General features: G+C 52.3%; 5 protein-coding genes across 5 annotated transcripts; 2 read left to right on the top strand and 3 right to left on the bottom strand.

Moving 5' to 3' along the window:
• Positions 1–819: 819 nt before the first annotated feature.
• On the bottom strand, positions 820–2855 carry B0H65DRAFT_17761 (uncharacterized protein). The gene is made up of 2 exons (XM_062821470.1): positions 1589–2855; positions 820–1495 (listed from the first exon to the last, which is right to left on the bottom strand). Exons 1-2 carry the CDS (start codon positions 2723–2725, stop codon positions 893–895), a joined length of 1740 nt encoding a protein of 579 aa, XP_062685951.1. The 5' UTR covers positions 2726–2855; the 3' UTR covers positions 820–892.
• On the top strand, positions 2802–4014 carry B0H65DRAFT_543887 (splicing factor 3B subunit 10-domain-containing protein; the record flags this gene model as incomplete). Its single annotated transcript, XM_062829255.1, has 3 exons — positions 2802–2813; positions 3655–3861; positions 3934–4014. The coding sequence occupies 3 exons, from the start codon at positions 2802–2804 to the stop codon at positions 4012–4014; spliced, it is 300 nt and encodes a 99-aa protein (XP_062685952.1).
• A 430-nt stretch (positions 4015–4444) lies between these two features.
• B0H65DRAFT_417733 (MAGE family-domain-containing protein) lies at positions 4445–5598 on the bottom strand (the record flags this gene model as incomplete). The annotated part of the gene is made up of 3 exons (XM_062824106.1): positions 4445–5085; positions 5160–5493; positions 5569–5598. The coding sequence occupies 3 exons, from the start codon at positions 5596–5598 to the stop codon at positions 4445–4447; spliced, it is 1005 nt and encodes a 334-aa protein (XP_062685953.1).
• A 350-nt stretch (positions 5599–5948) lies between these two features.
• On the top strand, positions 5949–9621 carry B0H65DRAFT_584358 (mitochondrial inner-membrane-bound regulator-domain-containing protein). The gene is made up of 3 exons (XM_062830894.1): positions 5949–7216; positions 7280–7554; positions 7619–9621. Exons 1-3 carry the CDS (start codon positions 6103–6105, stop codon positions 9329–9331), a joined length of 3102 nt encoding a protein of 1033 aa, XP_062685954.1. The 5' UTR covers positions 5949–6102; the 3' UTR covers positions 9332–9621.
• Positions 9622–11364: 1743 nt separating this feature from the next.
• On the bottom strand, positions 11365–13529 carry B0H65DRAFT_448950 (translation elongation factor EF-1 alpha). Its single transcript, XM_062825930.1, has 4 exons — positions 13333–13529; positions 13112–13241; positions 12722–12860; positions 11365–12662 (listed from the first exon to the last, which is right to left on the bottom strand). Exons 1-4 carry the CDS (start codon positions 13335–13337, stop codon positions 11554–11556), a joined length of 1383 nt encoding a protein of 460 aa, XP_062685955.1. The 5' UTR covers positions 13338–13529; the 3' UTR covers positions 11365–11553.
• Between the last annotated feature and the right edge of the window lie 994 nt (positions 13530–14523).

A 14523-nucleotide genomic window follows, 5' to 3' on the forward strand; every position in this document is an offset into this window, starting at 1 on the left:
ATCTACTTTTCTTATTTCGTACACTTATCTTCTTTTCTTGCCACAAGGCAGTTGTTGTTTCTTGCTGGTCGTTTTGTATTATGGCATTTGTATGTGTTGATGAGAAAGATGGGAGATGAAGCAGAGGTAGTTCTACTCACAGTGAATACGCCAGAGAGCGGGAGGATATCTAAAGATTAGATGGTTATATAGCCTGTTGCTGGTTCATTCCATATGCTGATTTTGAACTAGTGTTGCTCTCCTTACCATATGCAAATATCGAAATGTTGCCGGTTTGACTGTCAATGGGGGTCTCTATCTTCTACCATCTTCAGCAACTCCATATATGATATTTCTCGTAGTCGTAGCAGCGTGTTTAGGTACTTCCAGTTCAAGAGACACGCCTGGCAAATAACCAATTGACAATTTCTTATTTTAGTATATTTTCGTCTTCCGTCCATCCCCGTTGCCTAGCCCCGAGCTTCAAACGACTCATTTGTCTCTTTCTCTCCCCCACCCTGTGCAGAATTCCAGAACAATGATATGTAAACGCATGTTACCGCCCAATGCTTGTTTTCAACCCATCCTTCTTCTCCGGGCGTTATACACATATACATGACCAGAAGAGAGCAGGAAGGGCTCTTGTGATCCCATCCATGCATTCCGTATCCTCAATTTTGATGATGCAAGAGGCGAAATTTCTCCTCCTTTCAATTTCTCCTTCTTCCAGGATTTCACCTTCTTCTTCCTCTTCTTCTTCTTCTTGAATGTTGCCTTCTTCCTGAAAGTCGTGACTTTCGTCGTACGTACCGTCGTACCCAAGCCTTTCATCTTCTTTCAACACCTCCTCCTCCTGGTTCAGCAAAGGTCGACCACCCTCCTAGTTGTGCCAGTGCCAGCGCTTCTTAATCTCCTAGATTTGCGCCTTAACCTGGTTCGCTTCCTCCCAGTTGCTGATGGCCTCGTCAAACGGGATGACGTGGTCCTTGATGTTCCGTGCCTTGTACCGAGTCCTAATCTGGAGGAAGGGAGGGTTCTCGCCGGATCCGCTGTTTGGGCCGCCGTCGTCGTTGTTGTCGTTGTTGTTACGATTACGGTTGTTGTAGCTGTCCCTGTCTCCTCTGTCTCTATCTCTGTCTCTCGCGCTCGGACCCGAGGACGAAGAAAGCGGCGGCATGGGAAAGTACTCGAGATGTTGGCGGTCGGTGACGATGATGTTCAGCCGCCGGCGCGTGGGCATGTGGATGTTTTCGCGGTGACCCTGGAAGTTGAGGTCGTAGCACCGCAAGGAGCAGAAGACGGATTCGCACTTGAGCGTGGTCAGACACTCGCGGCAGAAGCAGACGGGGCTCGAGGCGTTGGGGTCCGAGTCGACGGGCGATGAGGCGACCGTGCTAGTGCCGTCCATGTTGACGTCTTGGTCCGGGTCGTAGTGTTGGTGGCTGTGGCGGAGAGGGTTCACTTGGACGCAGTCGTCTTTGGAGGCGCATTGGTGGTCGGTTTCGATGTGGTTGGGCTGGGTGGGGAAAGTTAATATGGTGGGCGAAAGAGTTTAGAAGACATGTGTGCTGTTTAGACGCATGTCTTGGGAAGGAAGAAAAACACTTACCAGGCCTTCGGTGTTACATTCCGACGAACACCACACAGTCTGCCGTTCCCTCACACCCTTTTGCACCAAAATCATGCATATAGGGCATGTCAAGAAATCCCTTGTCTTGGGCATCTGTCCGCAGTTATGACACGCGGGCAGGTTGTAAAGCTCTTCTGGGACCTTGTGCTCCGATATGCTGGCCTTCTTCGTCTTCTGTAGTTCGTATGCCGCCCGCGCCCTCTTGAGATCTTCCAGCCGTTTCTTAACCTGGCCAATCTTGGCATGTGCCCCCGTTGCCTCCTTCCTGTCGTCTAATATCCTGTCGATCACCTGTCCTAATGGTGTCCCGTCGTTGAACATGTCGAAGTACTTCTTCTGAGAGCCTTGCAGGTTCTTCTCGTCACCCCCCTCCGCGACTGTGCTGCAAAACGCCTTCCTCATAATTTCGACCCGATCCTCATCGCTGGTGTCTGCAGCAGAAAACTCAGGCGGGAACCCGGTATCCATCCCAGTCATGGTTGCGTCTCCATCCTCTTCCTTTCCGCCCTTTAGTAGCTTGTCGATATCCTTGACCAGGCGAAGTACATTCTGATGTGACCGTGCCCCCTGGCGCGCTTGCTGCAATTCCTCTATCCTCTCGACAATGGCATCCTTTGCTGCCGCTGCCGCCGGGTCCGCATCCTCCGGGGCGACGGCGTCGTCCAGTTTCCCGATGCCGGTTGGTAAGAGCCGCACAAGTGAGGATTGTATGACCTCGAGGTACCAACTGTCCCGCTCAGCCTGCACGCGGTCGTCGATAGTTCGTGGGTCAACCTGATATTCCTTCGCGCCAGCTAGCATGGTGTCGATGTCCCGCAAGAAGGAGCGCCGCGTTGTGCACCACTCGCCGGCGGCGGCGGCGCGTGACTGGTGGTAGCGTGCGCGGACGAGGTCCAAGGCCTTTCGGTAGCAGTCCGGGCATGTGACTAGGTATTTCGGTTGTGGTGATGATGTTGTCGTTGTTGATGTTGATGATGGTTGAGCACCAGTGGCGCTGTTGGGGCGTAAGCTACCGTGTTGGGTTATGCATTGCAACCGGATATCGTCAAGCTGTTTGGCGAGTTGTTTGTCTCTGCTCACGGTGAGACTGGACAAATATAATAGATCGTCTGCCATGGTGGGACAGACGAGGCCAAAGGCGCTTGTGTGATTCGTAGACGGAATGCCAGTGTCAGGGCCAGTGACAAGGACAATGGTGACTTTGGTGAGTGGTATCAAAAGCTGTAGTTGTAAACTGAACCGGTGTTCACTCCGGTGGAAACGTGCTTTATAAGAACAACCAAAAAGAAAATGGGTATCTTGTAAAGGAAGAGTGGATGGACCAAAGTATTTTATGTCTGGTTGGGAACATAAAAAGAGTGAGTTAGTTCTGTTTGAGATGTTGAAGTGTATGAAGGAAGTTTGATAGTTGAAGTAACTAGTTGATCGACAAGTTAGAGAGTTGTACCTTGTGTGAGATGCAGTTAGATATGTACGTGGACGGCTTTCACTTCCAAGGTAATTCCTGCAGCTTTGTGAAGACTGAAGGCCGAGTTTCAACCTCGAATCTGCAGGTGCCGTCACGTTGAGGTTGCCAATGTTAAGTTGCGTAGTGCCCCGGCATCGCGTACTCAAGAAAGGCCCGGGCCCGGGGGAGTGCAGTCCCAAGCCTCCAGTGGGCAACTCCCCCGCGGCGTCGAGCCCGTTTCACCACTCCACCCTCGGCTCCACTAGAAGGTGGTCCGTTCACTGGCTCAAGGCTTGGCATTTGCCGCACTGCGCTAACAAACAAGCCTTGCAGGGCGCAAGGGTTCGACTTCAGGTCGTCAATCGCATCATCCACTCACGCGTATCGCACTGGCGTACAGCGTCCCTACTTTCCAACATTCATCCGTGCCTCTCGACATCATCATCATCATCATCATCCTCCTACCTCTTCTTTTCAGATCAAACCAGTCGATACAATCGTGCTCGAATTCTAATCTCATAATGGTAGGACCACACCGTCTGCTTCCCAGCCCTTGCTCCGGCGGCGCATACTGACCCAAAACCTCAACGATCAACAGGCGGACAAACTTCGTACCCAACAGGAACTCGAGCGGCTCCAGGCCAAGTACATCGGCACCGGCCACCCAGACACGACGAGTTGGGAGTGGAAAACCAACATCCACCGCGACACTTACGCGAGCATCGTTGGACATCCACCTCTCCTATCGTACATGGCGCTGGCTGAAAACGAGCCTGCGGCCAAGGTTCGCGCAAGACTTATTCGCGTACGTCACCGTTCTATATGCGCAGTGAATCAAGATGTAGCTTCAAGCTAACGTTTGTCCTTTGTCTATCAGAAAATGCTGCAACCGATGGGACCTCCGCCGCCGAGGGAGGGTGAAGAGCCTATGCTTGTTGACCGAAAGGCCGATTCTTAGAAGCGCACACGAGGATGGGAAGTCAAACGAAGAATTCGACAACGCGAATAGGAGATATGCCGATATTTACCTTCGGCACAGGACGGACAGCGACAACAAGTGCATTCAAATATTACTAGCCTCGATCCTGCCACACCGACACGAGTGGCCCAACCGGGGGCTATTCGCTTTGCTATAACGAATCGCATACGGGGATAAGGACGACAGATACCATGCTCGTCGTTGGAAGAGGAAGAGACGAATCGCTCTCGTGTCAATGACGAGTTCATACCCTCTCTCCAGACATTATCCTTGTCGCTCGTAAGGCCCTTTACCTTTTTACCCTCCTTGTCCATAGCCCACATGTATTTTAGAACACAGATACCCTAACAACGCCTTGCGCTAGTCCAAACAGACGAGAACAGAAAGAACCAAGACCAGATAGGAGTGCTTACCCCCGTCTTCCTCGTCTAGTACTCGGGCCAGGGTCCGGCTCGTCGTCTTCTTCCGCGTCTTCCTCTTCCTCGTCCTCTTGGATTGTGGCCGGAGCTCGACCCGCCGCTGCTGACCTTGGTGGTTTCCTATCCTTCACCTTCAAACTGGCTTGGAGTTTCCTCTCCAGATCCTCGTTTTGTTGGCCGCCGCCATAGACTTCTCGGACCACGGCAGCAATGGCTTCATTGTCCACTTCCATTTTGCCACGAGGCCCAACGTGCCAGGTAATTGCGTCGCCGTCTCCCGCGTTTTTGTTGTCCGCAACCCTCACAAGGTAACCCTGCTTAATCATTCGCTGGAGGACTAGCTCAGTTTTCTCGCTCGGCGCATTTTCGTTGTTGGGGTTGGAACTTGGCATGTTCTCGGCCGCATTGAGACGGGTGAGGTATCGTCGCAGGCGTGGATCACTTAGCTCGCCACCACTGAGTGTGATGACGGAAATGAGCATTGTGTAGAGACCGATATATGCAGCTTCGCCATCTGCCGACTGGACTTTGGATGGGGCGATGATATCGGGAACTCTGAGGTGTTCGGGCAAACCCGAAACGAGCATATAAGAGTTTGAAGTTGGCTCCTTCTGACTCTGGGATTTCGTGGCTGGGAAACACGAAAGGAGTTAGCAGATCGGCGTCTATTGAGAAAGACGACTTGTACCCAAGCCGTAAACGCACCTTTTCTCTTCTGCTCGACCGTCAAAAGGTTCCTGTCCTTAGTGGGCAGCTCGACCATCTCCATGCCAAATGTAGCTCGCAGCTGCTTCTGGGCCCCGGCAAACACCTTCTTAAACTCCCGACCGTGGACACCGAGGACTCTCTCCTTGATGCCGTCTCTGCGGATCGGTGTTCTGGAGTATTCGCAAGCGAGGGCATATCGCACCAGCTTCTTGATGAGCTGGCTTGTCTCGTCTCGCTCGACACCGTGCATGTGGTCCACGTCGGAATTTCCGTCGTCCGCGGGGCTGTCAGGGCGTTGATGGACGTCTTCATCTTCATCGGACTCAACCGCCTATAAGTTGAGCTTGTTAGTTCACTCCGAGTCCAATATGGTGGTTGGGAATGTTCTCTGCCGTATATCCCATACCTGTCGGCGCTGGCTCTGTGGTGGTGGCATGGTCTCTGGTCAGCCCTGCGATGCTGTGCGATGAGTGCAATGAGGGTGCCTCAAGAGATGAAGCGGTTGTATGTTGACTGAAGACAAGGCGTGGTGCGAGGCTCAAATGACGACGAGTCCAGGTATTGTAGTAGATGAATAGTATCCTGTTTTACGGAGGGGCAAGGAAGGAGGTGAAATCGCGGGGTCCTGTTCAAGTTTTTAGATGTACATACATAAATGGTGTCAGTGAAGTTGCAGCAGTTGCCATGCCGCAATCAACTGCAAGTCGCGCCTGGTCGCGTCTGCCGCTATGCAGCACATGCAGGGTTCTTGCCTGCCGGGAAAGGTGCTGTTAGAGATTCGGGCCCCACCTAAAATTCATCAATCGCCCGGCTCGAGGTCGCCGGCAAGAGTCCTCCACCCATCCCGATCGCCATTGAGTTCTTGTGAGGTGGTTTGGGAAAATATAGGGCGTTGTATTCTTCTTGATATACTAGGGCTTTTCGTCCCATTTCGTTTCAGATGCTCAGTCGAAAGGTCGGCGGCAGCTTTGTTTGCCTGCGATGCCGCTTGCAGCTCGCCGGTGCCGCGACCACCTTAACGACCAGAAGGCCACTACCATTTACACCACCAACGGCAACCCGCGCCGCCGCCGTCACTCCCACTCATGCTACACTCTTTGCCAACAGACGACACTACACCTCTGACCGAGCCGATGCCGCCGACATAAGCAGGCAACTCAGCGAGGGTGCCGATGTGCCTGACGAATCGAACCGAAAACAAGACCTATTCAATCCAGAACCCTTTCACGGGACGGTCGATCGGAGTCGTGCGGACCCGGCGGATATAACCAGACAAATCATCCAGGGCTTCGATGCCGTCGACGACGAGATCCAAAGCAACAGGGCCCGCGAAGAAGAGGCCGCTGCCCCCAATACCGAAAACGGCGATAAACCAACGGGGCCCAATATAATAAGGTACTCGCCGGCGGAGAGAAGAGAAAGGAAACAGGAGACATGGGTCAGACACAAGGGTCAAAGGATGGCTGTCAAGCAGGAAGACCTCACTGTCGGCATATTGGGGAAGCCCTCGCAAGTGGTTGTCCTCCGCAGTCGGGGTAAACTGAGCAAGCGCCAAACACCACAGGTCACGCCAGCTCCTGTGCATGCCGCCGTGGTTGATCTAGAGGAGTCTTTGGAGAAGCATGATCTTTATCCCGTCGAGGAAGAGATTCTCGAGAACATACAGGAACTACGACCTGAGGAGGCCGTTCTTACTGGAAAGCAGTTCGCGGAGCTGTTGGAGACGCTTCATACAAGCTTTACCAGTCGGCAACTGGAACAATATCTTATGCATCATGCGGAAGCCCAACAAGTGCTGTCGAAGCCGCTTGCAGAGGATCCCCCATGGATTGTCAGGCGCTATCCTTGGATTCCCGCCGTTGAGGGCGCCATGACATCCTACGACTACAGACATCCTACGCTGCGCGGATACTACCGTTCGGACACGAGGCCGAAGCAGAAGCTTGCCCTGCGGATTATGCTTGAGTGCTGGGAGCTGGCTTCCTACGATATTATTGATGGCCAAGGCCACTTGGTTGTGAGCCTGCGTGATACCGAGTTTTCACTTTTGATGCGTACGTAAATCTCTGGTCAGCATGCTTGCCACATCGTCACTAACCCCTTCTTTCACATTATAGTTGGATCGAAGAGATGGCTCGCCGACATTTCCCGAAATACTCTGATTGCTGGTCAGAAGATCGAACTCATTCCTTCGAGCAACGCGATTTGTATCAACGCGCCAAAGGCCATGAGTGAACTTGTTCTTTCCGAAGTCAACAGAGTTCTCGAGCATGCAAAGACCATTAGCCTTGACCTTAGTCTCGTTACCAAACAGGCCAAGAACCCAGCTGTTCTCATGTCAGTGGGTGATGTTACTCACTCTGTTGTTCGCCTCGACCCAGCAGGTGACAAGGTAAGTTACCGGTGTACCTTCCTTGCTCCTCGACCAAGTGCTTACCGTTTTCGACTTTTGTTAGATCAATGTTACCTGGGTTGACATGCCTGGGCAAAACGAAACCTTGGAGAACATGGCCGATATTGTCCTACGGTTCCTTCTTGCTGCTTTTGGCCAGAAGCCGCGTACCGAGCATATTACCTTGACCCTTCCACCTTCCGCGAGAGAAAGCGGCCGCTACCTTATCGAGCCCAACTGTCAGCCGAAGCTCCCCTGGCAGGAACGGATCAAGCTGTGGGCGAGGTGGATTGCGGCGGTGCCCAAGGCAGGATCTTCTTCCACAGGCGTAAAGATACCCGCCGATGTTCTTCCTCATCCACTCAACCTGGCTAAGGAAGCACCTCGCCACCGGCAGCTCGAGGCTTCATTTCCTGAGTTGCACAAGGACCAGAGCGCGAAGGGGTGGTCAGAAGTACCGGAGACAGACACCCGTGCCATTTTCGGCCATGTTCTCCATGCTCCGTCTCGATCGCCGGACCCGGCGCAAGCCCAGCGTAGCCGTATTGCCGGGTCGGCTTCCACCTCTGGCTTCCCAAGCCGTCTCGATACTTCTCTCAGCCGAACCTTCATGCCTGTGCTCCCTCCGATTTCTGAGCTAAAGTTCGCCAACAACCTCAAGACTCAGGGGCTTTACCACTCTGACATCGTCATGCGCTTCGTACCCGCCCCTGAGCAGCCCGGTTCCGTCAAGGCCACCTCTGCTCCCGACCTGGAGCTGGTCCTTGAAGCCGACCACCGCGAGATCAAGGGCTTCAGTTCTCTTCGTGCCATCACTGAGTCCTTCACAGGCGACATTATCTGTCCCAGTTCGCCCATCGATGTCCGACTCAAGCAGCGCCGCCACTTTACCATGGACGTCAAGAGCATAGGCGAGTGCGAACCAATAGTCGACTTTGTGAATAAGTCCGACCTGCGTCCTTGGGATGGAAAGCTCAAGACTCCATCTTCGATCGAAGCACTGCCACTACCCAAGCGCCTCTTGTCTGGACCATCTCTTAAGAAGATTGAGGAAGAAATTGTTCCCGTCAAGTATCTCTTCGCGGGTATGGAGATCCATCGGCGCGTGGCGGCCGATTACAAGGGTTTTACCGCCACGTACCGATCCATCGAGGCTGGTCAGCGCGGCGGCAAGTACGCCGAGCTCTCCGTGGACGCAGTCCGTGCCGAGGTGACCCGAGCTCTTGGTCCCAGCCATCTTCAGGAGCTCAGGAAGGGTCCTCTTCCTCCCATCCTTGGCGAAGCCGCCAGACTTGATCCCACTGCTGTGCCTGGCGGAAGTGCTACCATTACCCCCCTCAATGGGCCCATGTCGCAAGGCTACCTTAAGCCCGTCACCCCTGAAGAGAGGGGAATTAACTGGAAGTCTGGCATCACGCCCGATGAGGCAAGGTTCCGCGAGCTTCTCGAGTCGGAAGAAGAGCCTGTTGCTAGGCGATCGTCCGCCGCCGCCCAGGAAGCAGCGGATGAGCTCAACAATCTTGACCTCGAGGATATCGAGGACCGCGACCCGGGTGCCCCGGGAAAGCAAGAGTTCAAGAGTGCTCTCGAAGAGGAGATCAAGAAGGATGAGTGGCTAGACGAGCTACCACCACTCCAAAGGAAGGAGGGAGAGGAGTCGGTCGTCGATGACTCCGATCCATGGGACGGCAACGACCCCAAACATCTCAAGGCGTTCTTGGATGTTGTTGAGGATATTGTCAGCGGCAGGGCACCGCCTGCTTGGCAAGGAAGGTAATCTTAGGTGTGTGTAGTGATGAGTTTGTGTTGAAACACGTATACTTGAGGGTTGGAAAATCTAAAAGGCAAAAGGGAAAATGGCATTGGGATTGGAGTGGAACGGAGCGGTTTTCAATTTGTTCTTGCATGGTTTTGCTTGAAGATTGGTAAAAGTAATCCAATCGCTATGTGTTGAATGTGTAAGATATGTCAAAATTAGAAGGGGGATGGTTAGAGGAAAACTTTCTGGGATAGGATGGTGTCCATACTAGATATATACCATACACATAACAACAATACTTACGTTGATTCATCATCCTCTGCCGTTCGAATGGACTTTGCGAAGTAGTAGCAACGTTTTCGTAGTACGGGGACAATGCATACTCACTACGGATCCTGTTCACAACATTCATTGATCAAGCGTGTGGGATTCCACGATTTAAAGATAGTCTTCTTAGCAGACAACTAACATCCCAATGAACGCCAATTTGTGTAGAATCTCAAGCCTATACACAAGTTACCGAATAATCTCGCGAAATTGGCAATATACAATGTAGGGTTAAAGGTGTCCGACAACCACGTACATGCTCATTGACGGCCGCCAAATGCAACTGGCAGACCTTTAACCCTTCGTTTTCTGCACATTGTATATTGCCAATTTCGCGAGATTATTCGGTAGACTCCAGTTACAAGTCGTGATTTCCATTTTCTTACACCAAACAACACTCAATGCGGCCTCCATGTTTTACTTCTTCAACCAGACGAAATCAAGAGCATCTCAACATAGACCGCGACCTTCAGTCACCGCGAAGTTCATTTTCGTCATCATCCAGGTCGTCTTAGATTCCATTGACATTGAAAAGTCGAGAAACTGGTCACGCAATCGTAAGTCAAAAAAGTGAAATCAAAGACCGTACGTAACTCAGTGAACCACTTTCTACGCGCAACTCCCACTTGTCTTCTGTTTTACAACAACGTTAACAACCGAAGAGTGAGTGAGAAAAACAAGATACGAATCAACACCCGCAAATCCAACGACTTTGCACATCATCCGATATAGGGGAAAAGAATATTCCAAAGAAGCACCTCACCTCACCTCACCAAATTTCCTCTGCCTGTATACATACACCCTTTCGTATCTGGCCGAAGACTAGACTACACTACACGCCGCCACACGCCCAGTCCCGTCCCAAAAAAAAGTTCCAAACCAAGGGAAACACGTTCTACATATTATATCGCCCCTCCCATTACAATTGTTGTTGTTGAAGTGCCCATCTACCTATTTGAGTGGAGGGTCGGGAAAGTCATCAGCGAGAGAAGAAAGCCCAACGCAGGAGGTACCATCTATTCTAGAGAGAGAAATTAACCCATCCCATACAGGAAAACAGACAGAGTAATAGCCTATGACAGGCAAATCACAATTTCGGAAATCATGTAAGTACAACACATACATGATGAGCAAGTATAAAGGGTTCGCAGATGATTCCATCGAGTAGTAGGTAGTGTAATCGCAAATTACAGTAATCAGTTATCTGAGGTGGAAACGCAAGAGAGATACGAAGGGCAAGTCCGTCCCACTGGGTGAATACACAACGCCCCACGATAACCAAAGTTAAGAGTCGAGAAGTGGTGGTGAAAGAGGAGACAAGTAGGGAGCTAGGCATGAGAGAGCATATCCATTTACGCACGTCGCCTTGCACGACAATGAATACACACAACAGGACGGTTCCATGTAGACACAATGAAGACTTACAAATGTCCTTTTCCAGTATCATACCGAAAGGTAGGCATGGCGGAGGGCATCGTGACTGAGGATGGATGAAGACGAATGCAGGAGACCAGCGCGACACGACAAAAGGGTACACCGTACAAGGTCTGTGATGTGGTTAGGATTGGCAATCAACTCCAAGCAGCTGAGGACTGAGCCAAAGGCGGATCAAGTAAAAGGCGAGGAGCCCAAAGGCAAGCATTGAACAGACACAGAGAACAAAGACAAAATACACAAGCACAGCATTGTATCACACTGCAGAAGAAGGGGAGGGAACTATTGAGTTGCTTGTTCATGGGGAATCATCATTTTGTAGTCATTATCTAGCCTCTATCTTGTCCTCAGCACACATGAGGTTTTGCATCCGTCATAAAATCCCAGACCAGCCCTCTCTTCATTGTGCCCAAAACAACCGAGTGCTCATGCAACGCAAGGAGATTCGTAAATTTTTTGCTTGCTCAGGAAGAAAAAATTTACTTCTTGGCAGCCTTGGCAGCGGACTTGGTGACCTTGCCAGCGGCAGCCTGGGTCTTGTCGACGGCCTTGATGACACCGACGGCGACGGTCTGACGCATGTCACGGACGGCGAAACGGCCGAGGGGAGGGTAGTCGGTGAAAGCCTCAACGCACATGGGCTTGGAGGGAATCATCTTGACGATGGCAGCATCACCAGACTTGATGAACTTGGGGGAGGCCTCAACAGCCTTACCAGTACGGCGATCGATCTTCTCGAGGAGCTCGGCGAACTTGCAGGCAATGTGGGCAGTGTGGCAATCGAGGACGGGGGCGTAGCCGGCACCGACCTGGCCGGGGTGGTTAAGGACGATGACCTGGGCGGTGAAAGAGGCAGCGCCGACAGGGGGGTCGTTCTTGGAGTCACCGGCAACGTTACCACGGCGGATATCCTTGACGGAAACGTTCTTCACGTTGAAGCCGACGTTGTCACCGGGGACACCCTGAACAAGCTGCTCGTGGTGCATCTCGACGGACTTGACTTCAGTGGTGACGTTGGAAGGAGCGAAGGTAACGACCATACCGGGCTTGAGGATACCAGTCTCGATACGGCCGACGGGCACTGTGCCGATACCACCGATCTTGTAGACATCCTGGAGGGGAAGACGGAGGGGCTTGTCGGTGGGACGCTTGGGGGGCTCAATGGCGTCGATGGCCTCGAGGAGGGTCTTGCCAGTGGACTTGCCGGCCTTGGTCTCCTTCTCCCAACCCTTGTACCAGGGGCAGTTGGCGGAGGGCTCAAGCATGTTGTCGCCGTTGAAGCCGGAGATGGGGACGAAAGCGACGGAAGCGGGGTTGTAGCCGACCTTCTTGATGAAGTTCTTGGTCTCCTTGATGATCTCCTCGAAACGAGACTGGGACCACTGGGTGGTGTCCATCTTGTTGATGGCAACGATGAGCTGCTTGACACCGAGGGTGTAGGCGAGCAGAGCGTGCTCACGGGTCTGGCCATCCTTGGAGATACCAGCCTCGAACTCACCAGTACCAGCGGCAATGATGAGGATAGCGCAATCAGCCTGGGAGGTACCAGTGATCATGTTCTTGATGAAATCACGATGGCCGGGGGCATCTGTTGATTGAAGTGGTTAGCATGAGTCAGGACACATGTGAAGTTGTAGTGCGACATACCGATGACGGTGACGTAGTACTTGGGAGTCTCGAACTTCCAGAGGGCGATATCGATGGTGATACCACGCTCACGCTCGGCCTTGAGCTTGTCAAGAACCCAGGCATACTTGAAGGAACCCTTGCCGAGCTCAGCGGCTTCCTGTTATTGGTAGTCAGCATCATGTCTCTGTGTGAAGCAGTTGGTGTTGCTTGGTGATGTTGATGTGAACGCGGGGTAAGTGGGTCTGTGCGCGGCCACGCAAAATTCTGTGTGACCCACCCCCACCATGAGAAGGCGAGGGGCTGCCACAAAGCCAAACCAGCGGGGAAATGCCCAAAGGTAGGAAAATGGCAGAACGCGGATGGAAAATGGTGATGCGAATGATGAGAGCTGAGCAGATGGTGACTGACCTTCTCGAACTTCTCGATGGTACGCTTGTCGATACCACCGCACTTGTAGATCAAGTGACCGGTAGTGGTGGACTTGCCGGAATCGACGTGGCCGATAACGACGACGTTGATGTGAGTCTTGTCCTCCTTGCTGTAGCTGTTGTTAGCAAATGATGCGAGACCGAGTCGAGCGCACGCGACCTGATTGATAACGACGACGACGTGATGATGGATGAACATACCCCATTTTGACGGTTGATGTGCTGACTGGCGACTTTGCGCTAGAAAATGTGAAGTGGCAGGAGATTGCTTGAATCAGGTATGCCGACGAAGAGAGGAAGAGGAAGAAAAGCTTGAAATAGTTTGGAGGAGGGTTGAGATTTTAAGTCGAGTGTGGAGGGGGCAAGGCCTTGGTGGGGTCAGATCAGCCTGCAGGAGCACAAAAAAAATGGAATAAAAAAGTGGGGCTAGCCCTCAAACTCGTCAAATTTTGACCTCCACCCTTGTTCATGCCGCGCCTTGCCGTCCCAAGTTAACCCCTTCACGTACCGAATTATTGTTCGCCGAGTACCATTCACAGCCCCTCAGCGCTATTCAATCGCATTAACCACCCTTGTTTCCTAGCCAAAGTGGATATTCTGAAGGTCTGATTTTCACTTTTCAGAGTGATTTGCCTCTCCATCGCTTTCATCACCGAAATTTCGTCTGATCAGAAACTGCACATAAAAAGGTGAATGGTTTTGACCGCAAAATCAACCAGTCTGATATCAACAGCTGGCGGGAGTGAATGCTGCAATCGGCCATCCTATTGTGAGCTTTCCCTCTTCCGACTGGTTGCCTGCCTGCCTGCCTGCTTTGCCCCTCTATCTCGCTGCCCCTCTTTCGGCTGAGAATTGGACGAGTTGTGAAGCACCTGTTTGCCCCTCCAATATCTCGATGCCGATCCCTGGCATTCACCTCACCCTCCATCCCTCGCTGCGCATTGTGCGGTCGGAAACGCTACTGACAAGCGACTGTTGATGAATTTTTTTTCTACGCTACCCACAAGCTTCACAAGCCGGCTACGACGTAGTGTAGTTCCGTTGTGGATATGTACATTGTCAGTGATATGAAGGTACTCCATGGGATCGCCTGCGTGCTAGCCGTGAAGGGCTCATGCAGTTTGGGCTTTTCCCGGCACGTCTGGCTTCCAGCCCAACCAGAGGCGATACGACAATGGATCTGATGAGTTTCTCTGGCGGCCGGCGTGACTCAAAAATTTTAATTCGCTGGTGAGGCACACCCCGCAGTGTTGCCGCACAGGGGCAGCGTGTTGCTTTCAAACCTTGTTGACCGCGAACGTACGGGACGTCGACGTCGAGATATCGTGAAGGCGTGGCCATGAATGTCACTCTGTCCGGCCTTTTTGCGAATCCTTTTCGGGTCCTGGATCA

This window comes from Neurospora tetraspora (genome assembly GCF_033439725.1).
Source record: "Neurospora tetraspora strain CBS 560.94 chromosome Unknown B0H65scaffold_1, whole genome shotgun sequence".
In the NCBI taxonomy this organism is placed as follows: Eukaryota; Fungi; Ascomycota; class Sordariomycetes; order Sordariales; family Sordariaceae; genus Neurospora; species Neurospora tetraspora.